Genomic DNA, 22501 nt, shown 5'->3' on the forward strand with positions numbered 1-22501 from the left:
CACGCGACATTCAGGGCCATTGTCACTCATCGAAAAGATGCGTCGTACCATGAAAGTCGTTCTTGATTATGTCTATATGCAAGTAGAAGGTGCTTCGAATAGATTCTCCTAGTGATGTTCTGGAAACTGACGCTCTCCGGAAAACGCAGTTACGACGAAGCCCAAGGTACTTTCTTCGCTCGCTGATGTAGTCGAATAGCGAGTCCCTAAGTGTTCCACTCACCTGCTTCACAGTATCCTCTTAACCTGCATTCCGAAGAGGATGAGGTCCTTTCCCAGCCGCTGGGCTTCCCTGTCGACTATTGGTGCCCTGCGCCAACGGACTTCCTAGCCTGGGTGTTCGCGGGACGCTGCTACCCCGAGTATTCATCCTGCCTCTGCCATTCTCTTTCAGCTTGCTAATTTCATCTTCTTTGCGTGCAAGCTGCTCCTCTCTGCTCTTTAACATAAGCCGCAGTTGCCTGTTCGTGCTCATGATCGCTTTCGTCTGCTTGTCCAGAGTTTTGTCGCGAGCTCTGATGCGCTCTCCAGTGACTCTCTTCTTCAGCTCAGCAACTCGCGCTTCGAGGGATGCATTGGCCTTGCCGAGCTGCGATGCCATGTTCGATGCCGTCTGATATTGCTCGCGCAGGTAATCGAGATTCTCGTCCGCTTGCTTGGCCTTGTTCGCCAGCCTTGTGCGCTCAGCGTCGGCGGTCAAAGCCGCTTCTTTCAATGCCTCGAACTCTACTTGATCTGGAGGCGCTTGGCTGAGAAGTGACTCTTTAGCTATGCGCAGCTGGTCCTGAAGCCCATTGCGCTCTTCGCGCAGACTACCGAACCTAGTGTCGAGTGAGACGATGCGAAGAGTGGCATTCTGCTCCCGCGCGAGCGCATTATCGCGTTCCGAGACAAGATTCACAATTCTGCCGCGTTGCTCCTCTTGATCATATTGCAAAGTTGCCAACGCTTTTACGTGCTCTTGCAGCTGTTCTTGCGACCTATGCAGAACAGCATCCATGTCCTTCTGTCTCCGACTCATCTCTTCCTTCAAAGCCTTGATCATCAGAGCCTGTTGTGACGCAACAGAGTCACTGACATGTGAGTCATCGAGGTTCTGTGAATCGTTCACATCGCTTGCGTCATGTGTACCTTTCGCTTTTTTTACGCCGTGGCTGTCCTCGCTGCTATCGTTGTGTCTTTTACGGGAGTGTCCGTCGAGAGAGACTTCGCTCGAATCCCCTGAGCGTGACTCAGTCGGAGCTTGCGAAACTGTGAGCATGTCCATGTAATGGATTTCCGGAAGACTGTCCAAGGGCCACTCCGTGGGGTTGAGATAATAGTCGATCAGGCTAGAAGCTGCTCGGTCGACAGAGTCATTGCCTTCCCTGTCTCTGCCGGCCTCACTTCTTAGAGTCGCCACTGTACCCACTAGCACATGCAGACGTTCGGCTTCAGATGCATATTGTGGAAGCGTTCTCTCAATATGCTCCGAACTCTTAGGTACAACAAGGAGATATGCGGGGACTGTCATCGTACTCAACTGCGACAGGCGTGTCTGCGTGCTAGAGATGACGGCATCAGGAATGTTACCTTGTAATGCTATGATCATATCCGGTGTGTCTACGTGTGCCGCAGTATTGTCTGTTGTCAAAATTGTCGCTGTAGATCTGATACCTGCGCTATTGTTATCAAGATCCGAAGCGATCCTATTATCAACGTTGATACCGCGAAGGAAAGTCTGCAGCATGCCGACGATCCTACCCGGTCTGACAAGGAGAACGACAGTGAGGCCATACTGCTGCGAAGCGGCAAAGAACTGTTTGAGGAATCTGAACTTTGTGCTCGTATCGGCATCCCATTGTGCTTGGAACTCCGGAAGGACCTGTGAGGCTTGTGTATAAGTCTCCTCATTGACAAGGTCCGGATGGAGTACAATGTGGTCGAGCTCTTGTAAGAGCTTCTGGGCAAGATGAGCTCGGTCTGAATTAATCGGCCACACTTTACTCGTGAACTCATCGATTAGCTCTTTCCGCCATGTCATCGTCTGCTTGTAGTGATCTCGCTGCTGCTCTCCGAAGTTGATCGGTATGCAACGGAGGCTGCTGCCATTGGTTTCTTTAGGAATTTCTTCCGCCGGCTCAAACATTGTAGCGCTTTTCAGTGGCTGAGGATCAGGGCCGTCGCCTGGTAGCAAAGTCTCGTAACGCTCGGAACGAAAGTATTCCTCAGGAGTCTCCTTGGTTATCACTTCGACAGCCGGGATCATCGACGGCGAGCGAATCTCGCGATCTTGTAGCGCCGGGGATTGCAAACGAGCAGGTACAGCAGAAGCAGGTTTAGGGGTGGAAATGAAAGCTGCAGCTTTTGAGCGATTCGCCGCGCGTGCGGCACTCATACGCTCCAGGAGCTTTGCTTTGCCCCGGGATGCAGTATCGGGAGTCAATGACATTCTGGGCGTATAAGGTGAAGGCTGTGGAGTCACCCTGGCACTAGCAGACGGAAGTCTTGGTAGTGTAGGAGCTGATTCTCCTATCAGGCTCAAGTACTGGGATGGCGCTGATGGAACCGGACTCGATGTGATAAGTGCTGGGTCTCTAGAGCCTGGTAAGGTACCTTCGTCTCGAACTACCGCAGCGCTTGTACTTTCGCCTTGAAATGGGCGTTCAGAGTTAGTGATGAAGCCAATGGAAGTTTTTGAATTTGACCTTCCAGGACGCGCCACTTCATCTGACGATGCCTGGTGACGAGCTGGATCTGACGTCGAAGACGGAGTAACACCTTGACCCGGTTGAGAAGGTTCGTCCTGTATAGGCGGACCAGTGAAGCTGTGCGCGTGACTGTTTGTCGCAGTATTGATGGTCACATCCAGGGCAGGGGGAAAGATCTGCGTGTGGAATCTAACAGAAGTACCAGAGCTTGCCTCCCAAACATCCGTAGCCTGGTCTGATGTCACAAAAGAAGGATCGCGAGACTTCTCTACCACTTCGTGATTAGAAAGTGGGGACTTCGGTGGACTAGTCACAAGTGAGGCGACACGATCAGGACCACTGTCGGTCTCCACTTGAGTAGCTATATCAACTTGCTGCGCAGCCTGCTCAATAGAATGAAATCGGCCAGGGCTGACTTGTGACTGCAACCCTTGAGACGGCGATCGGCCCCGTGACTGAGATCTAATAGGTGTCTGCGTGGAACACGATGCTACTGGAATTGGGCTTGTATTTACAGCTGGCAAATCCGTGGAGCCGCGACCACTGTACGCTGCAATACCGCTTTGGTCAACACCAGACGGCTCCGAGTATGTTGAAGAGATTAAATCCTCATGTCGGTTAATCGTGTTGCTCTCCTGCAACGCGTTGTCAACGTCGGGAGGTTCAACACGCTGCCAAGCATGTATTAGCCGAGATAAATTGGGTCACGTGAATTGGCGTTTGGAGGTGCTTCACCAAAATGAATAGACATCCACAACATATGGGGACTAATTACTTACCTGATTAACGCTGCTTTCTAATCCAGCTTGATCATTAGACATGGTAACGTCCTGCAGAGACGATGAATCAGGTTGATATTGTGTGTCGAGCGGCGAAGAGCCCGTGTCGGTTCGAATCGCGGCAGAACTCTCGAGTGGCATATCGGTCACCGAATCATTAAGTTGAGAATCTGGAGTTGGAGCTGGTGCGCTGTATGGAGTGTATTGCAAGGCAGAGAGGGTGTGCACTCCTGAGGAGCTCGTGACGACCACGCTGCTAGATATATCTTTGGAAGTGAGGGACTTCTCGGGCTCAAATTGGGAGTGTTTCTGCGTCAAATCAGGCGCGGCTGCTGCATCTGTCAGCGACAGAGATAATGAATATTCTTCTGTAGGAGCTTCCTCATTCGGCTGCGTTCCAGAGATCACCTGTGAGCTGAAAAATGTGCTGTCCTCGACTTCCCAATCGACGTTACTGTTCTCGCCCACAACTCGAGGAGTAATTCGAATCTCTATTGAAGCAGATGGAGCAGTTGTAACATAGTGGTCAATGTGTAAAGGATCGGGCGAGGTGTTGCCCGACACCTCATTGTCATTTGCGACCGTGTGGGTTTCATGGTCTTCTCGATTATGACTAGCTGAATAACTGTCTTGTATCTCGTGCAAGGGTTCCGAGGCGTCCATCGAATCATCTATGACCTGCGACTCCGAGATTGCCTCAGGAGTGGCTGGAGTCTTCGTGGTGTCGATGCGCGCTCCGTGAGACTCGTATGAAGGCGGTTCGGGCGACTCAGAGACTCCAGCGCCCGTGGCCACTTTTACAGAAGCGCGGTCCTTCGGTCGACCATCTGGCTCTATCGGAGCGCTTGTCGGAGTCTGTGAGACCGCATCTGAGGCCTGACCGAGAGATTTCCTTCCAAGCGCAGAAGACCTCCGTCTCTTTTTCGCGATTTTGGTGGCTTCCCAGTCCTCGATTGCCGCATCATTTGCATTTTCCTTAGGCTCCCAGGTAGGTGCATAAGTCTCTCCGTTCGGGCCATTCTCCCAGTCGATCTTATATCGCGTGCGATCTTCAGCCAAGATGCGCCGTACCTTATACAGCTGATCCGGGTCGACTTGGCCGTGGGGGTGGTTCGAGATGGAGTCGCGACTGCTCGTGTAGGACACTCTTGTCCTATCTAGCTCTCCAGAGTTCTTTGCCGGTGCCTTACTCTTCTTACGAGGTGTGTCGGGGGGGCCAGAGTTCGTGCGCTTACGCTTTGGCGGCATTACGAATTTGTTAGAAGTTGCCGCTGTCTACCTCGGATCGAAGTTGCGAGCACTCATGAAAGCCATGGTTCCATTCAGAGGGGTAGTGGAGTCAGAATCTGACTTGCAACAAACGACGAGTGTTGGTAAAGTATAAGTGTGTTGCACAGTCAATTGATTACAAAGTGACAATAACAATAATAAATATTCAGACGGTCACTGCCAACCGCAGACAATTCACTACGGCGGGTCCGAGCACTGACGGTGACGCTGTGGGGTCCAACGACAACGATCGTGCTACACCACGTATGGCGCTGCCGTGTTTATAGTGGCAACCCGACACAACGGTACAGTGAGATGCAAGTGAGACTTAGTCGCCCAGCATGTCGGTGAATGAGTGCACTCTGCGATTGAGGTATCTATGACACAAACATCACAGGAAGGCAAGGCAAGCAAAGACAAGCCTATCAAGCGTGACTCGTTCATTGTGAGCTACAATTAGCTCACTATTCGCGAAATGATATGATGCTCACTACATCAATTCTCGATTCCAGAGTGCAATACGTCCGCATCTACGATGAGGATGCTGTTACGGTAAGAGAATCGACAGCCAACTGCCAATCCAATAACACCTTATTTGTCGTTCTCCTTGTCTGCCTTTTCCTGGCCCTCCTTGGCCCGCTTTCTCTCGAGCTCCTGTATGGCTTCCTTCGGGCTGTCTTCAATGAGATCACTGTCACCACTGAGGCCAGTCCACTTGGGTAGTCCATCAGGTATATCCATGACACGCTGGTTGTAGAACATGTGACACCTAGAGAAAGAGAGTTAGTCCGAGAAACCAACGCTGTTCAACGCACTCGCATTCACTCACCTTGGCTTGAAGTTTTTCTTGTCTTCATCGGTCTTTAGGTGGATCAAACTAGGGAATAGTAGGATCATGTTCCTACCTTCGTCCATGATTGGACTGTGGCAGTAAGAGCATCGGACTTTGCACGGTAACTTGTGCTCAATGGACTTATCCGTCGGGTCGTACCATTCGAGATCATGGTGACCGTGGGAGAAATTGATGTCTTCCTTGTGGAAGATAGCGGCCCATTGGAACGGGGCGGCTGGAAGAGAGTCAGCTAAGCTCAAGATTCAATGGTGAGAGCGAGGACGTACCATGCTGAGTCTGGCAAGTGGTGCAATGGCAAAGCTTTGAATCTAAAGGTGCATCCCTGCTGAGTTGGTACTTGACTTTGCCGCAATGGCAGCTGGCTTCATATCTAGCCTTGAAGTCCGAGTTCTCATCGTGAATGGAGTACGGTGCTCTCTTCTGCCACTCTTGCGGCTTCGAGCTGTCACCTGCGTTGGGGTTTGACTTGTCCATTGGAGGATTGGCAATTTGATTGCTGATAGATCTGGTCCTTACTGCAAAAGGAGTCCGGGAAACCTTTGTAGTTCTACTAATGCAGGAGAATGGGGTTAGAGGTCTGGACAATGGTGCAATTCCTCTTGAAATCAACTTGGAAGGCTGACGGTAAGAAATAAGGCAGGCCATACGTTTGTTTTTTGATCGATTTGTGGAATTGTACAGTGGAATGAGCTCAAGGACGACAGGTCGCGCGAATTGCAAGCAGCAACGAAATATTCTCTGCTCGTTGATGAGCTACAGAAGAAGCACTTGCCTACTTCACCTTACCTCCTCGTGCATTCGCTGCATCGAGTGTTGATTGACCTCATGAGTTACCCTATACTGACGTCACGCATCATAATCGCATTTTAGCTCGTCTGACATTTTGTGGGGTTGTACTGCGGGACATCTGCCCCGCCAGTAGCACGTTGGTAAGGTACCTACCTAGAAGGTAGTCAGATGCATACTGTACACGACCTTATTATGACACGCGAGAACAGGACAAATATCAGCTTGCTGGCCTGCTTCTACACGCGTCATGAGGAAAGGGGATTCTGGGTGGTGGTAATTAAGAATTCGTTAAACTCGATGCTCGTCTTGATCGCCGGTCTAGCCTAAGATTAGCGGCTAGATCGAGCGCGAGCCTCAGAGCCTCTTCGTCACCACTCCAGCCGAGGATCATTCAAGCAGGCCTTTGGCCTCGCTCTCTCTTAGTCCCAGAACATTAGTCAAGTAGTCTAGCCTTGAATATTTGTTAGCCATCATCTTCCATTTGATGGACTTCCAATCTTGCAACAGTGTTTATACAGAGGACTCCAAAGAAAAGAACTGACTTACTTCGTCTCGGCGGCTATCCTGTCCTTGTAGTGCTGGAACTCTTGCTCCACCACTTGCCAGACCTGCTTGCGTTTCTGTTCATCGATCTTTTTGATCCTCATTCTGAAGCGAGCGCTGACCGGGCGATGGTCGCTGACCCTGACTTCCCATCTTCTGTAGTCCTCGCCCTTGATTCTTCCCATGCCCCTGAAAAGAATCCTATCGCACCATGCGGGTGCTCGTTTCTTTTCGCTACTATCGTAATCGTCTGTCCCGACGTTGTACTTGTATGTAGGGGCGAATGTTATCGGCATTTCCTTGAAAACTTGCAATCGAAAAGTCGGGTTCTTCCTGCGTGACAAGAGTAACTGATCACGCTCGAGCAGCTTCGCAAGATTGTTCTCCTTGACGGCTCTGACTACAGTATCCCGGGGCATCGCATCGATACGGTAGTTGAGATCTCCGTTCCAGATGCAGAGCTCGTGATCTAGAATCATTGATCCGTCACCTCCAGCAACAAATGTTCCTGAATTGTGGCCATTCAGGGCCTCAGGAAGACAAATTGATTCCAGGATCGCCGCGGCATCGTTGTTTCGGCTCGCGGTTTGGCCCTGTCCAGCCGCAAGATGGCAGTTCACCAGGCATATAGAGCTGTCGTCGAGCACCATGCGAATGATCAAGGCGCCCTTCATTAAACATTAGGACACGAGTTGCCGATTGGGGTTCACGTGGACTTACCTTATTACCATGCAAACCACCCATACCTCGCTTAATCTCCGAGGCGTTGACTTGCTTGATGCGACTTCGCAGAGCTGTCTTCACAAAGACACAGCTGAACAAACCTACCATACTGGAAGTATGAAGTAGAGCGTAGGCCTGATCTGCAGACATGAAATCTTCGATGCATCGTGAAATGTGGTCACGCCATGCTCGATATTGGTGTCCAACATGTTCTTGCTCATTGGGGTCCTTCTTCTTGCTCTTGAAGAAGCTTTCTATCGCAGTTGTCAGCATCGGGGCAAGTCAAACACAGATGTCCAATCAGCACTCACTCGCCGTCACTTTCTTGTCCTCTAGATCAACAAGCTCTTGAAAGCCGAATATCAAAATATCTGGAGGTTCTTGAGAACAGAGATAGTCCTTGAAGAAGTTGTTGTCCTTTGGATCATTTTTCAGATAAGTTGGTTTGGTTGCTCCAGCATTCCAAGTCAATACCGCGGCCGTCATCTCGTCAAACTTGCAGAATCTATCATCGTAAGCTTGCATCTGAGCTTCTTGCCAGTCTTCTTCCATCAGGCCGTCCCATGGCCGCAGCATGTTGTCGAGGCCAAGCGAGACAACTTGCAAGCGGTCCATCTTCCAAAGACTTTGGCGGTCGGTAATGATGTTGCACACGGGCTTGTCGTGTGCTTGCCAGTCCTTCAGAGTCTTCCACGGCGTGGTTGATGTGTCGTAAACTTGGATTCTGCCAGTGTTATAACCGGCCCATAGGTAATGTCCAGCGCCTGTCAAGGAGATAATCTTGTAGGGACTGACATGAACCAAGCCGATGCAACTGAAGTCGCGCTGGTTGTATACAGACATTTTACCATCGGCATGACCAAAGTAAATGAGATCAGGCTTGTTGCTGATTGTAGCGACGGATGTGACTTCACCTGCACTGTCCTGCTGTAACGGCCGCTGCGAGACCTGGAACGCCGAGTCTGTTGTCGCATTAGGCTGAAAGACATGTATGGACTTGCCGCTCGCAAGCCACAGCTGGCTATTTACAATGATAGAGCAATTATGTCCTTTGACTGTCCTGAAGATCTGGGGCATGGTGTCAAGATTTGGCGTACCATCTCGACCAGCGGACCATACCGCGAGGCCTCCATCAGTATCCAAAGACCATAGTTGCGACGCATGACGATACAGTTTTACAATCTCCTTCCGCGGGTGGGCGTTGTTCTTAGTGAACACAACGGATTGCGTTGGGATGTCAATCTCATGGATCTCGCCAATGCTACTACCCAGCCATAAACGATTGCCCTCCTCGTTTGGGTCAGGCGTTGGCTTGAATGCGAGTGCAGTGATCTTGATACCTTCAGCGTGAGCAAGAGTGAGACAAGTCTCGCCAGTCCTCAGATTCCAGGCGCGAGTGATGAATCCCGTTGTACAAACGATATCGCCACAGACAGCAAAGAGCTTGGTGTCATACCCGGTAGCAATCTCCCAAGGTCGGTAAGAGAATTGAGGCAGGCGGCGATTGGTCTGCGAAGCGTCCGGATATTCATTCAATGTAGGCTGAGCCGAACCTTGCGGCATTCCTTGTGGCATGATTGGGGGATCGTCAAAGTCGTCAGCACTCCTGGATTGAGGTTGTGGAGCGGCTTCTCTGGGCGGTTCCTCGCGTCGTGTGTCAGCTGAGCGGCGAGGGGCGGGTACGGCTGGAGCCAGCGGCTTCGAAGGACGAGAGGCAGTAGTATTACTTCTGAATCCGAAGCCTTGGGTGAGCGCAGATCTTGTACTGGTACGGCGAGGCGGAGGCGGGGGATCGGAGATGAAGCTGCTCGGTCTGTACTGGATATCCATCGATCGCCTTGCAGGTATTCTCTGTTGTCGGACTGGACTGGTGCGACCGGATTTTATCTGTCGTGAAGGGCGTGGTGGCAAGCCAGGGAGTTGTTCATCTGCTCCATCTTGTGTGGAGATAGGCTGGAAGGATTGAGGATGGTATGACTGAGGATGAAACGACTGTGGCCGGGCATGAGGCGGATGGTATGATTGTGTCTCGAGGGAGCGGCTAATCGGCCTCGGGGGCTTTTCCGGGGGTTGTTCGTATCCGTGATCGCGAATGGAAGAGCTTTGTGAGGCAGTTGGAGAGAAGGGAGATGGACGAGGTCGGCTGTTTGAGATGGGTCTCGGCGAGGGCGAAGATTTGGCTTGACTATGGAGCTGTTTTGAAGAAGCACTTTCGGAACTGCTAGGCGGGGTACTGAAGGGTGATATTTCGCTTTTCGAGCCAGCGGTATCCGCAGGGGCAGAGTCGAGGGAAGGAGGTGGGAGGCTGGCAAGTTTCGGTTTGCCTGCACGGTTGACGGGCGGAGGGCCACCAGCTGAGTTATTTGGTCGAGGCTTTGGCGCGGAAGCAATCTCTTTCGAGTCTGTGTCCGCCAGGGGTTGCGATGGAAGCTGGGCGGCCTGCAAGAAGGCAGACATGCGCGCTTCCAGTGCCGGAGTGGTGACGCGACTGGGCGTTCTCGAATGATTCGCAGACGACAAGGCAGAAGTCGAGAGCGTGGGAGGTGTCACGGGAGCCCTGGAAGGAGTAGCGGAGGCTACAGGAGGTTGCGCATCCTTGGGAGGGGAGCTCGGGGACTCGACGTTCACGGTAGGGGGGGTGGGTCGCAATGACACTGGTGGCGCCGGAGGAGGCTTCTTAGACAGAACATCCTGTCCTGGGCGGGCACTGTTGCCGGACTGGAGGGAGGTCTGGAGGAGAGACGGAGTGGACGGTAGGTATTCGCTAGAGGGGCGCGCAGTCGGTGTCCGGGGATAAGCACGAGCATTGAGGCTGGCATTGCTCTTCTCGCTCCGAAGATCGAACAGCTGCGAGGGCGGTCTTGGGGTGATTGGAGATACCGGCGGCTGGTCGTTTGCCAGAGTCTCGAATCTGGAGCGCAGGGATGACACCGGCTTGATGGAGGTGCTGTCCGTAGGGGAGGAAGGTGCTTCTTCCATGATTGACGCACACTCTGACCAGTCCGGGCACCGAGTTCGAGGGAATCAGATAGGCGGGGGTACAGTAGTAGCACTTGGACTAATTGTTGCGTCCAGCAGACTAGACTGTATGTCGCAGACCAGTGCTAATAAGGTAGTTATGGGTGATGATGTGTAGGGAATGCGCAGCTACCGCTCGACAACCTTGACCGCACCACTGCTACCCATGGCCATGCAGTTGTACCCTATCTCGCCTGCTTCTCTTTCTCTCTGGTATGATTTTGTGGTTGACTTGTCTTTCTTGCCTTCCTGTGATGTCTCCTGCGATAGAGTGGTTCTGGTTCTGCGTCCTGGCACTTTCCTGTTCCGTCGGTCTTGACTTTTGCACTGATGACGTCCAGGCGGTGCTTGCGCTTCCGTTGGGTGTGTAGAGAAATACAGTAGTTCACGCTTCACTAAACCGATCTGACAGACCAGTTGTTAGAGGAATTGACTATTTGCGTTCCTTTTATTCTTCAGGAGAGCTTCTAGCAGGGTGGTTTTGAGTTGAACACAAATGGCCCAGGCGAATCAAGCGTGAACGGCGATGCAGTAGGATTGTGGACGCGTGAAGTTGCAATAAGTTATCACCCTCTCGTAAAAGGATCGCTTTAGACAAAGTAGAGGTACGGGTGTCCGAAAGCCAAAATAGAACTAAACAATATAGACTCGAGGGAAATTCAGAAGCTGTATGCTGATCCAAACTGAAACATGTCTGTTCCCTGTGTTTCTCTACCTCTGTACACACAATACTGTAAGGTACCTTGCCTCGTCCCTCACTTTACCTTGCTCTTCCGCTGCACTACTACTGTACTCGCGAGACACACCCACCACCAAACTGCCAGGCGGCCCCAGATTTCGGGAAGCCTCGCATCATTCGTCACAAAACACAGCCACAGAACGCGTAAGGGGGGGAAGCCACAATTCCACAAATCAGATGGTACCACGACGACTTCTCTCCTGTGTTTTGTTTCCACTAGGCAGCATACGGTATATTGCATTTGTTTCCTCGGCGTTGCACTGTAGAACTTGGTGGTCAGATGCTTCATCGAGTGTATATCTACAACATGACCTGGCTGGTTGTTGTTGTCGTCGTCGGGCATCCTTTTTGTGACATGTTCATGACTCGTGGACCGAGACGCTGTTCGCGCTGCTCGCCTTGACTGTGTCTATTGCAGATCGAAATAGTACCAAGCCAGGCGACGAGGAGAGCAAAGGCAAGTGATACGCCACGAATCAACGAGGCAGATGAGGCACTTGCATCTCCAAACACTCTGGTAAGATGTCCCTGTACAGTAGAGCTTTCTCCAACCTTCGATAAGATATCCGAACCCTTGAAGACATGCTTGCACAAGCACTAAAAAGGACCCTTGTCAAGGAGCCAACCTTACCCTACTTCGGCTGCACACTGCTTGAGTGTCCGAAACAGACAGCACAAGCAGCAAGTGTCAAGTGAATCACTAACAGCCAACGAACGTGACGAGCGTGATTCTTCTCTCTCTCTCTCTTGCAGTAAAGCCGCAAACCCCGTCTTCCATCAACAAATCCACAAAAATCCACCGCATTGCCCTGTCCCTCTCTATACCTCATATTTTGTCGTAAACACTCAATCTTTACCTGGTCACAGCAAAAGAAACAATAACAATCATGTGGTACGGTTTCCCTCGACATGATACAACCATTAGGCCCGCCAGCGCTCCGTATTAATCAACACCTCTCTCTATAGCAAGCACGTCCTCAACGCTCAAGTGTCCATTCGCTCGCCATGCTGTAAGTCGCGGCCCCTCCATTTCTAAAGTGCAGTAAAGAAGAAAAAGAAAAAGCAGAAGAAGAAGGAAAGGAAAAAGAACCAAGCCACCCTCCCTCCCTCCCTCCCTCCCTCCTAACCCCCAATAACAACCAACAACCAACACTGACGCGCCACAACGCAAAAAAAGGCAAGAAATGGTTCGACTGCGCCGAATGCCACGCAGAATCCGAGACGCACACGCTCAAGCCCGCGCTAGAAATGGTCTTCGCGTGCAAGAAGTGCAAGAAATGCTTCCGGAAAGACGTGCAAGAGTTCGAGGAGAGCGACGAGTACTGCCCGCACTGCGACAACCACTTTGTGCTCGAGGCCGTGACGCCCCATGCGCGGCTCGAGGTCGAGGGCGATGATGTGCGCAAGGACTCGAGGATGCTCAAGGATGAGCGCGTCAGGGCTGAGGCGCCGCAGACGCTTTGGAGTCTCAAGGAGGCGAGTGAGAGGTTGGGGTGATTTTTGTTTGTTGTTGCTTCTTTGTGGGTTTCTGCCCATGCTATGAATCGCTTTCCGTTGTTGGATGGACTAGCAGGCGCAGGAACGAGGTTACATCGCACATGTGCTTGGTCTGGGTCATTCACCTCCGTCCGAGAACCACAAAAGCATATAGGACGCAGGATCGTCCGGAGGTAAAGACGTCTTCTTTTTGGTATCAGCATTGAGCGCATATCACGATTTTATTACTCATGAATATTTCATTGTAAAACTTGACCGAGTGTCACATCTCACTGTCTGCCAGTCGTGCTGCTCGGAGGGGGGGGGGGTAAATTCACACGCCAGCTCTCGCATCCACTATCTAGCTTACTTCCTCATTCTCCCCTTCCGCGTGTGAGCGTGCCATGATGCTGTTGTTACAGGGCCGGCTCCCACCGCCTCTCCGAACGCCAATGCTAGGCCCGAAATGCAGAACAAGTCCTCTACTCCGGCGGTGCGCCGCTGCCCTCGCCCGCAGGTCTGCTTGTCAGGACGGCCTCGGTGCCGCTGGCAGAACCAGCCGTGCTGCCCTGGGCGCCTGCGCCACCCGCTGCTCCTCTGGGACCCTTTCGCTTGTTGTCCTCTTCCTGCTTCTCGTTGTTGATGCTCTCGACGTACTTCTCAATGTCCTCGACCTTGAGCATCTCTAGCGGCTTTCCGGGCATCATGATGGCGATTTCGATGTTCTTGGCACCCGTCTGGACGACCTCGAGTAGCGACTTGATGGTAAGCTTGATTGTCTCCTCGCGATCCATGCCCTCCTTGTGGTTGCGCTCGAGGAACTCGCGGACGGTCTTGGACGAACGACCGATGGCATTTGCTTTCCTACATAGAGACGCATGTTAGCGGGGGCGTGGCAGTGTATTTCGAATCAGAGAGCGTACCATGCTGAGTAGATGCCGCTCGGCTCGGTCTGATATAGCTTGGCTTCGTTGCTGGCTGGGTCGAAGCCGATTACTAATGTGGAGATACCGAAAGGTCTGACGCCTCCTGATTGCGTGTAACGCTGTTGCACGCCAGCGATGTATTTTGTGATGTATTCGATGGAGACGGGATCTTCGACGGTCAATCTGTGACTCTGTGCCTCCAGTCGAGCCTTGTCCACGAGGATTCGTGCATCTGCGTTGAGACCGGCGAAGGCGAGGCAGACGTGGTTGTCGACAAGAGAGATTTTCGATGGGGTGATTCGGGTGTCTTGTAGTTTCATCGCACTTCTCTTCTCACAGCCCAACACGACGATGCCTTGACCCTTGACTCCGACGGCGCAAGTTCCTGTAAAGGTGGTGAGTGATGGACGCTGCTGTGCTCGCGACAGACGCAAGTACCTCGCTTGACGGCTTCCAGCGCATACTCGACCTGGAAAACGTGTCCATCAGGACTGAAGACTAGATGAACATGTGGTTAGTCAAAGTCATCGACGCAAGTAACTTGATGGCGGTATTTGTACCTGAGAGAGCTCGGTCGTAGCCACTCGCCATCTTGGTGGTTGTTGAAGTGTTCCTTTGATTTGATCCAGTGACAATGCAGTGTAGAGACGGAAGAGACGATGGGACTCAAATTAAGGGTAGAGACTCTTTGTGAATTAATTTCTGATGATGCAGAGGGTGGTGGTTTATGATTGGATGTTAACGGATTGGATCATGAAGCTTCGACTCTGTGTACTGTGCTGTGCTGTACCTTACCTAGTGCACCTTAACTGTCACCGTCACCACGACCAACTGGAAGCTGACGCTGCACGGCTGGAGCCTGTCGAGCCTGTGCTGCAGGCGACCACCCAGACGCGAATCCACTCTCACTGCGTATACTACAGCACGTCATGTAGGGCGACCCTGTTCACTGTTTATTCTACAGTAGATATCTCGTATATCCGTGGACTATTTCTATATCCCAGAGCTGGCTCGAGGATTCGTCTGTTTCCATATCGTCTCAGCTGTGCCTATCGCTGTCTGTTTTCTGAGCTGCGTAGATCAGTCGGAGCATCTGACGAGGATCACGGCATGCTTGACTTCGGTGGGCTGTAACTTGGATACATCCAGGGATATTTGACACCATTACGCTTTTGTCGATTCGACCATCATGATTCAAGTCCTGTTTGTCGAGTGCACTCCATACAGAAAGAACATATGCAGCATTTTATAGTTTCCTGCCGAGCAATATAGAGACAGGAGAACAAAAAAGTAGTTCCCTTCTATTGGATCTAAGTGGCACACATACAACATACAAACCACACGCCTGATGGCCCTCGACCCAGAATATAGCCTTTTGTCTTCCATCGTCACACAGAGAGGAAGAAAAAAAGAGTCCACGAATGCCATTTGTAAATGCAACAGTTGAAATCCGCCATGAAACGCCGTCGCTAGCACGCTGGAAAAAATGTACACAAGAACAACAATTGCAGCAGCAGCAGCAGCAGCACTTGGACAACAATAACTCAGCCTGGAAATTCATCGTTATGTGTTCATTGCTCCGGTGCCTTGTACGTCCCTGTCGCCATTGCTGTTGCCGGAGTGGTGGCAGACTTCTTGTCCTCGATCTCTGTCGGGTTCTTGATGTCCTGCGTCACACCATTGTTGTTGGTCGTGGTCGTGGCATTGGATGCAGGAGGGGCCTCCGAGGCTGGACTATCGGTGATTTGCTTGGTCTGCACGACGTCGATGATCGTCTTGCCGATGTCATCGAACCCGTTGATTCTACCCAGACGGCTATCGAACAGTTCGGCATCTTTGAGAAGTCTGGTACGTGTCGTTAGCTTGAGCCTTGAACAAGAAAACAAATGTGTGACTAACCTTTGTTTACCACCAGCCGTACGAACCTCCGCTTCCGTGAATGCTCGTGTCCATGTATCCTTGTAGCCGTTGAATATTTGCATCACGATGCTGTTAGCGTCCGCCTCAAATAAGTGTCTGGACAGCACTCTGTACAGAGTAGCTGTCTCCTTGGTCAGCGTTTCCATGTAAGGACTTGGGCCTTCGGACTCGGCCTCAGCATCAAAGTCGATCTTCTTCATAGCATTGACATGTGAAGATGCTCGGGTTGTCATTATGTCTACAAGCTTGTCATGGATACCCATCTGGTGATCTTGATACATTCGCTTGACCTTGTCAAACTCTGCGAGCGTCTCCGCTCTGGCACCACTGGCACCTATATGTCGCCGGACTGCTTCTCGCATGTATGGAACCAGTGTGATGACAAAGCTCAAAGCCTGACTGGCAAGGGCCAAATGTTTCGTAGTAATGTTTTTAAGACCAGCGATGCGAGTTGCACCAGCACCCAGAACGAGCTGTGACGTCCGTGAGTTGAATGTCCGGAGGAGCTCGGCAATTGCTTGTACCACGACCGGACCGATAGATGGCACACTGGCAATAAGAGAGAGGAAGTTCTCGAGAGGGTCCAGAAGAGTCATAGCAGAAGCGACCAAGATGTAACGAGTGTCGTCAATGTACGCGGGTCGAGTCTGCGGCCTCGTTGCATTTTTATTCTCGGTCGCGGATGTGCCATTGGTAAAACCTTTGTTGTTTCCAATTCCATTCGTACCTAGGGCACCATTGGCTTGTTCGGAGGCGAAGTCTTCCCAGACTCGAGTACCTCGCAGCCAGAAAGTGGGATCAGACGTCATGCTCTGCAGTATACGCGAGAGTCGGGCTTCGTGCTCCTCGTCAAAGTCTTTCGCTTCCCACTGGTCCATATCTAGGGTCTGCGAGATGCGCTGGTTTTGTGCATCACTCTGGCTGTGAACGAACGCAGTGAGCTGTCCGGCAACGACGGCCTTCAGCGCGGATCCTGAATGACCAGAGATGGCTTCGCACTCGTCGGCGAAAAGACGATTCAAGGTTGAATACCGCACGAACCGCTGAAGTGGTAGGCGAACACTTTGTTCTGTGCGCACTTTCAAAACTCGTGTGATCTGCGTCTGCGCGACATCAACGGCCTGACCTAACAAACTCGACAGGTCTAGCGCCTGTGTTACTTGCTCTTGCAAACTCGCCGACCTACTGCGCTGACCGTCTGTACCTTGCACGGTAATCTTCACGGAAGATTGTGGTCGGACATCGACGCTACTGGTGACATCAAGAAGAAGCTTGATCTGTACACTCAACCTTCGCAAGGCTTCACTGATCCCGGTGTATATCTTGACAAAGAGCTCCTCTGCAGCTTCCTCGTCCAATGCACGCAGATTTCGGGCAAGAATTGCCGATTTCTCTTGCTGAGAGAGCTGTCTACCGCCCCGTGTCGACACCGAAGTTACTGACTCGATATCATCGTCGCTGGAGCTGGGAAGATGCTTGCGAATGAGAGTTTTCATCTCCTTCATGATGGCCTCCCTGAACGCAGTTGTTGCGCGAATTGTCTGTCCGGAGTCGCTCAAGCCATTGAGGCTTGCCAAAAGATTCTTCCTGAGCTCGGCACTGGTATTTAGATAGACTGGAGGATCGAGTGGGACACGTGCTTCGCCTCTCGCTCGCTGAAAGGTATTAGCCCACCTGCGTAAAGAGTCACTTGGTGGGACCTTTTCGATGTGTTCGCGCAGATCCGATAGTAGGGCTTCAAGGAAGCGCGTCTCGAAGCCTCTGGATATTCGAAGTTGCAAATGGGACAAGCCCTCGGACAACGACTGAATGGCCTTGATCGGGCGTAGATCTATCAGATGGGGAGACGGGGGTTCGGCTTGACCAGAGATTAAATTGTCCAGTTTGCTCATGTGCTCCGAAGCAGCGTCATATTCTCCTTTCTCAACGAGGCTCTCGCAATATTTGGCATCTTCCACGACTCGCGCGACCTGGTCAACGGCGCGAGCTAGTTTCTTTATGTTCTCATGTCGCCTGCGGAGATGTGCAACTTCAAGGCCACCAAGTGCCATGTCCTGATCTAATCGTGCCAGATCCCCTCGAAGCTTTTGTATACGCTCGACTGACTGGGAAGCCTCATGCTCCAGATCGCGAAGAGAGCCAAGAGCAGCGAAGAAGGACGATGAGGCGTTGGATATGGAATTGATGAGATGAACTTCGACAGTGTCCATGTACCAGGATAGTTTCTCTTGCAAAATGGCATTGGTAGCTAGAGACTTCCGCACGGGGCGTGACGGCGCATCAGAGTCTTGAGATTGGGATCCAGGAGGTGGCTTCACAATCTCGGCGTGCTCGCTCACGACATCGAATATGCGCGGGTTCTCCAACTGAAAGTTCTGTTCGAAGTAGACGGCAGGGATGGTAGACAAGGGCGTGGGTTCGTTAAGTCTTCGCCTTGTGTACCCGCTAGACCTTCTGCGAGGTTGAGGCGATTCTGTTGGCGAGAGGAGCGACGTGGTCGAGGCATGACGGCTCAGGGCAGGGCTCTGAGGAGGTTCGGTGTCTTTATTTGAGGTGATGGTCGCCTGGTTCTCGGCTCGAGCGCGCTGAAAGGACTCAAATAGGGGACCAATCCGGGACAGGTAGTCCTTGAATACGGAGGTTTCCACATGGGGAATGTTGGTCAAAGTAACGGGAGGGATATCTCGAGAGGTGGGAGCTTTGTAAGTAGTCGAGACACCAGAAGATGGCGCAAGCAGGCCGGTACGGAGAATAGGTGGCTGGAGCAGACTAGATATGGCTGAAAGATGGTCAGAATCGTTGATTGGTCAAGTCGGAGTGGTGCTAAGGAAGGAAGGCGGGAAGTTGTGCTAAGGGAGGAAGTCGCACCATTCTGGCCGGCTTCCGGAACGGGTACATTAATTCTCGGTGTTCGAATGTCCAAGGAGCCTCCTACGGAATTGGCGACCGAGCTGATAGATATAGTGCTCGCTGTCGAGCCGCGTCGGCTGGTATCATAAGCCCTTTGACCTGAAGCATACTGGGGGAATGGATATGCGCCTCGTTGAAATGAGGGTGATTGCGGAGATTCGATGCTATCGATCGACTTTCTGGGCGATGACATGACAATTGAGGAGACAGCGGCGCCGCATGAACAAAGCGAGGCATAAGGAGAGTGTTTTGTGTTCGCTTTCCTGTCTCTCACTTGTCGGACTAGGATTATTTGTACAATGTTATGCCGCTCCTATGCTGAGGCCCCCAAAGCTCCGGGAGGTTTATATCGCAACTCGCGGATCGCAACACAGCTGGTACTCGATCAGAGATTCATCATAGGTATTCAAGGCCTAGATGAGTAGTGAAAGGTAGGGAGAGACGAATCGATCGCCGTTCAACAGTATGTGTGTACAACTGTCTGTATGACAAGATCCCAATCTACCTTATACACACGGACACACAAGTACGCTGGGCGTATCGCGTTAGTTTAACCCCCAGGATTGCGGAGGTCATTTACTAGTCACCGTCCTTTGTTTCTCCAAGTTCCACTATCTGTAAGTCAAACGAATGACGATTCTGATAGCGATAATACAGCGACGACGTACTGACTTTCTAGATCAGGAAACATTCATCGTAACGAGTGCGATTACCTGATGGCAATAATATTGACTTAAATCCCGTCTCGCTGGACCCAATTACTGCATACCTCAAGTCCAATCGGTCGGTACCACGTTTATCGGTCGAATGAAAGTCCGACCTCAAGCTGTCAGATCCGCCAAAAATCAATTTGAATGTTTATGGACTAGCGCATTATATCACGCGCGTCAGAGCGCGTTCACGGTCTCCTTTTCACGCGTTGACACCACAACTGCGATATAGATTGCAATTCTTGTTTTTGGCTCGGTATACAACAGTTCTGTGTATATTTATAATAATTGTTTCTGCCAGCTACACACATCGCCATGGATCGCCAATCCGCATATACCCTTAGTGTCTTTCCTGAAGATCGAGATTCCACAGCCGACGATTCACGCTCTCTGGTGCAAGAACAACTCGTTAATTTCATCCTCGATTTTCATGTTGACACGGCCTTCCTGTATCGAGATCAGATACGCGAGAATGTTCTGTCAAAGAGATACTACTGCGATGTTGACATATCGCATCTTATCGCCTACGATGAGCAACTTGCACACAGGCTGAACAACGAGCCTGGTGAAATAATACCCCTTGTACGTCCTACGTTCTCACTTGCCCCTGCCGATCTCGTCCTTCTACGAGTCTCTAAGCTCCTTTTCCCCTCGCGGCATTGATATCTGACAAGGCCCACAGTTTGAAGCCGCCATCAAACAATGCACACAGAAGATCGTCTACCCTTCACAGCGAAATGTCTCGTTACCCGCACATCAACTTCTTCTACATTCCTCCATCTCCCAGACTCTGATCCGTGGCTTGACTGCCACACACGTCTCACACCTCGTCCGAATCCCGGGCATCGTCATTGGCGCCAGCACCCTCTCTTCGAAGGCGACCACACTTCACATTCAATGCCGCAACTGCCAGCATTCTCAGAATATCCCAGTCACTGGCGGCTTTGCCGGTGTCACACTTCCACGCACCTGCGCTCGTACCACCCAGCCCGGCGAAGACTCGGCCAAGTGCCCTCTCGACCCTTATTTTGTAGTGCACGAAAAGTGCCACTTTATCGACCAGCAAGTCATCAAGCTGCAGGAGGCTCCCGATGATGTACCTGTCGGAGAATTGCCGCGCCATATCCACATATCGGCCGATCGATACCTGACCAATCGTGTTGTACCCGGTTCTCGCTGCATAGTCATGGGCGTCTTCAGCACATACCAGTCCAAGGGTAAGGGTCAGGGCAGCGCTGTTGCTATCAGGACTCCTTACCTTCGCGCTGTTGGCATCCAGACCGACGTTGACCACACTGCCAAAGGAGGCGCCCACTTCTCGGACGAGGAAGAGCAAGAGTTCCTAGAAATGAGCCGTCGTCCGGACTTGTACGAGCGATTTGCAGAGTGTATCGCTCCTTCCATCTACGGCAACAAGGACATCAAGAAAGCCATCACCTGTCTGCTCATGGGTGGCAGCAAAAAGATCCTTCCTGACGGTATGAGACTTAGAGGTGACATCAACGTCCTTCTTCTCGGTGACCCGGGTACCGCAAAATCTCAACTGCTCAAGTTCGTCGAAAAAGCAACCCCCATCGCTATCTACACCTCCGGTAAAGGTTCGTCTGCTGCGGGTCTGACAGCTTCGGTACAGAGAGATCAAAATTCACGAGAGTTCTATCTCGAAGGTGGTGCCATGGTTCTTGCGGATGGTGGTGTCGTGTGCATTGACGAGTTTGACAAGATGCGAGATGAGGATCGTGTCGCGATTCACGAGGCAATGGAGCAGCAGACAATTTCTATCGCCAAAGCTGGTATCACGACAATTCTCAACGCCAGAACGTCTGTCCTGGCTGCTGCGAATCCCATCTTTGGTCGCTATGATGACATGAAGACTCCCGGCGAGAACATTGACTTCCAGACCACCATTCTCAGCAGATTCGACCTCATCTTCATCGTGCGCGACGAGCATGACCGAAATCGTGATGAGCGCATAGCAAAACACGTCATGGGAATCCACATGGGTGGACAAGGCCTGGTAGATTCGGAGACTCCCGCAGTTACCATTCCTGTCGACAAGATGAAGCGATACATCTCATACTGCAAGAGTCGTTGCGCACCTCGCCTTTCACCGGAAGCAGCCGAGAAGCTCTCGAGTCACTTTGTCAGTATCAGGAAGCAAGTCGCCCGTGCGGAAGCCGATGCAAACCAAAGATCAAGCATTCCTATCACCATTCGCCAGCTCGAATCGCTTGTCCGTATCACCGAGGCGCTTGCGAAGCTGACGCTGTCGCCCGTGGCGACGGAGCAGCACGTTGACGAAGCGATTCGCCTCTTCCTGGGCAGTACGATGGACGCTGTTCTCCACCAGGGAGGCGATGCAGCCAGCGGTGCAGGTCTTAGTGGCAATCGCGAACTTATGGATGAAGTCTCCAAGGTCGAAGATGAGATTCGTCGCCGATTACCGATTGGATGGAGTGCCACGATACCGCAGCTCCGCAAAGATTTCGTCGAACGCAAGGGGTACAGCGAACAAGCACTCAACAGAGCCATCTGGGCCTTGCAGAAAAGAGAGAGTGTTCAACTTCGGCGTGGCGGCGCTCAAGTCTATCGTAGTGGTATGTAGAGCAGGATTGTGCCAGCCTTCCGCCTTAGGAATAGGACTCACTTGCAAACCTTGCAAGTGTTCTGGCAATGGGTTATGCACTATATGACTTGGAATTTATGATGCCGGCGTTCAGGGGTGATTTAGCTAAATCAAGGCTAAGGTCAACAAGCGGATCAATTAGATACCTCACCTACGGAATGTACTTTATGCATGGTTTTTGAGACAGATTGAGAAATCACATGCAACATCTCGCATGACAAACGCTACCTTGTTCCTTTGTTCCTTCTTTCGCAGTCACAGCCACGTTCCGCACCTACTTATTTCTCGAGTGAATCAACACATCAAGGCAATGGCGCGTGTCATCGCCGGGGCGATTGTAGGTGTTACCAATCTTTACACTTGTTACCACATTCGTGACATGCACAGCTTGGATCTCATGCACCATCTGCTGCTGCTCATGCTTTTTATTATCACACACATTCCATCAAGTTCAGTCAATTGCATAGCAGCTTCACGACCGTGCTAGATCCTTCCGTTGCTTCTTGCAATAGAGCTCCACACCCTGATGA

General features: G+C 51.6%; 7 protein-coding genes across 7 annotated transcripts; 2 read left to right on the forward strand and 5 right to left on the reverse strand.

Annotated features, from left to right (window-relative positions):
• Positions 1-241: 241 nt before the first annotated feature.
• AAFC00_006307 (uncharacterized protein) lies at positions 242-4717 on the reverse strand (the record flags this gene model as incomplete). The annotated part of the gene is made up of 2 exons (XM_069346244.1): positions 242-3361; positions 3470-4717. 2 exons carry the CDS (start codon positions 4715-4717, stop codon positions 242-244), a joined length of 4368 nt encoding a protein of 1455 aa, XP_069197452.1.
• Positions 4718-5329: 612 nt separating this feature from the next.
• On the reverse strand, positions 5330-6065 carry AAFC00_006308 (uncharacterized protein; the record flags this gene model as incomplete). The annotated part of the gene is made up of 3 exons (XM_069346245.1): positions 5330-5507; positions 5568-5805; positions 5858-6065. 3 exons carry the CDS (start codon positions 6063-6065, stop codon positions 5330-5332), a joined length of 624 nt encoding a protein of 207 aa, XP_069197453.1.
• Positions 6066-6767: 702 nt separating this feature from the next.
• On the reverse strand, positions 6768-10625 carry AAFC00_006309 (uncharacterized protein; the record flags this gene model as incomplete). The annotated part of the gene is made up of 4 exons (XM_069346246.1): positions 6768-6831; positions 6927-7591; positions 7644-7900; positions 7958-10625. The coding sequence occupies 4 exons, from the start codon at positions 10623-10625 to the stop codon at positions 6768-6770; spliced, it is 3654 nt and encodes a 1217-aa protein (XP_069197454.1).
• Positions 10626-12290: 1665 nt separating this feature from the next.
• On the forward strand, positions 12291-12900 carry AAFC00_006310 (uncharacterized protein; the record flags this gene model as incomplete). The annotated part of the gene is made up of 3 exons (XM_069346248.1): positions 12291-12295; positions 12370-12413; positions 12581-12900. 3 exons carry the CDS (start codon positions 12291-12293, stop codon positions 12898-12900), a joined length of 369 nt encoding a protein of 122 aa, XP_069197455.1.
• Positions 12901-13361: 461 nt separating this feature from the next.
• AAFC00_006311 (uncharacterized protein) lies at positions 13362-14396 on the reverse strand (the record flags this gene model as incomplete). Its single annotated transcript, XM_069346249.1, has 4 exons — positions 13362-13743; positions 13803-14190; positions 14244-14303; positions 14366-14396. 4 exons carry the CDS (start codon positions 14394-14396, stop codon positions 13362-13364), a joined length of 861 nt encoding a protein of 286 aa, XP_069197456.1.
• Positions 14397-15376: 980 nt separating this feature from the next.
• On the reverse strand, positions 15377-18828 carry AAFC00_006312 (uncharacterized protein; the record flags this gene model as incomplete). The annotated part of the gene is made up of 3 exons (XM_069346250.1): positions 15377-15650; positions 15705-18504; positions 18594-18828. The coding sequence occupies 3 exons, from the start codon at positions 18826-18828 to the stop codon at positions 15377-15379; spliced, it is 3309 nt and encodes a 1102-aa protein (XP_069197457.1).
• An 832-nt stretch (positions 18829-19660) lies between these two features.
• Positions 19661-21950, forward strand: AAFC00_006313 (uncharacterized protein; the record flags this gene model as incomplete). The annotated part of the gene is made up of 2 exons (XM_069346251.1): positions 19661-19927; positions 20028-21950. 2 exons carry the CDS (start codon positions 19661-19663, stop codon positions 21948-21950), a joined length of 2190 nt encoding a protein of 729 aa, XP_069197458.1.
• Positions 21951-22501: the final 551 nt, after the last annotated feature.

The sequence above is a fragment of the Neodothiora populina genome (assembly GCF_041146345.1).
Source record: "Neodothiora populina strain CPC 39397 chromosome Unknown canker_contig_7, whole genome shotgun sequence".
In the NCBI taxonomy this organism is placed as follows: domain Eukaryota; kingdom Fungi; phylum Ascomycota; class Dothideomycetes; order Dothideales; family Dothioraceae; genus Neodothiora; species Neodothiora populina.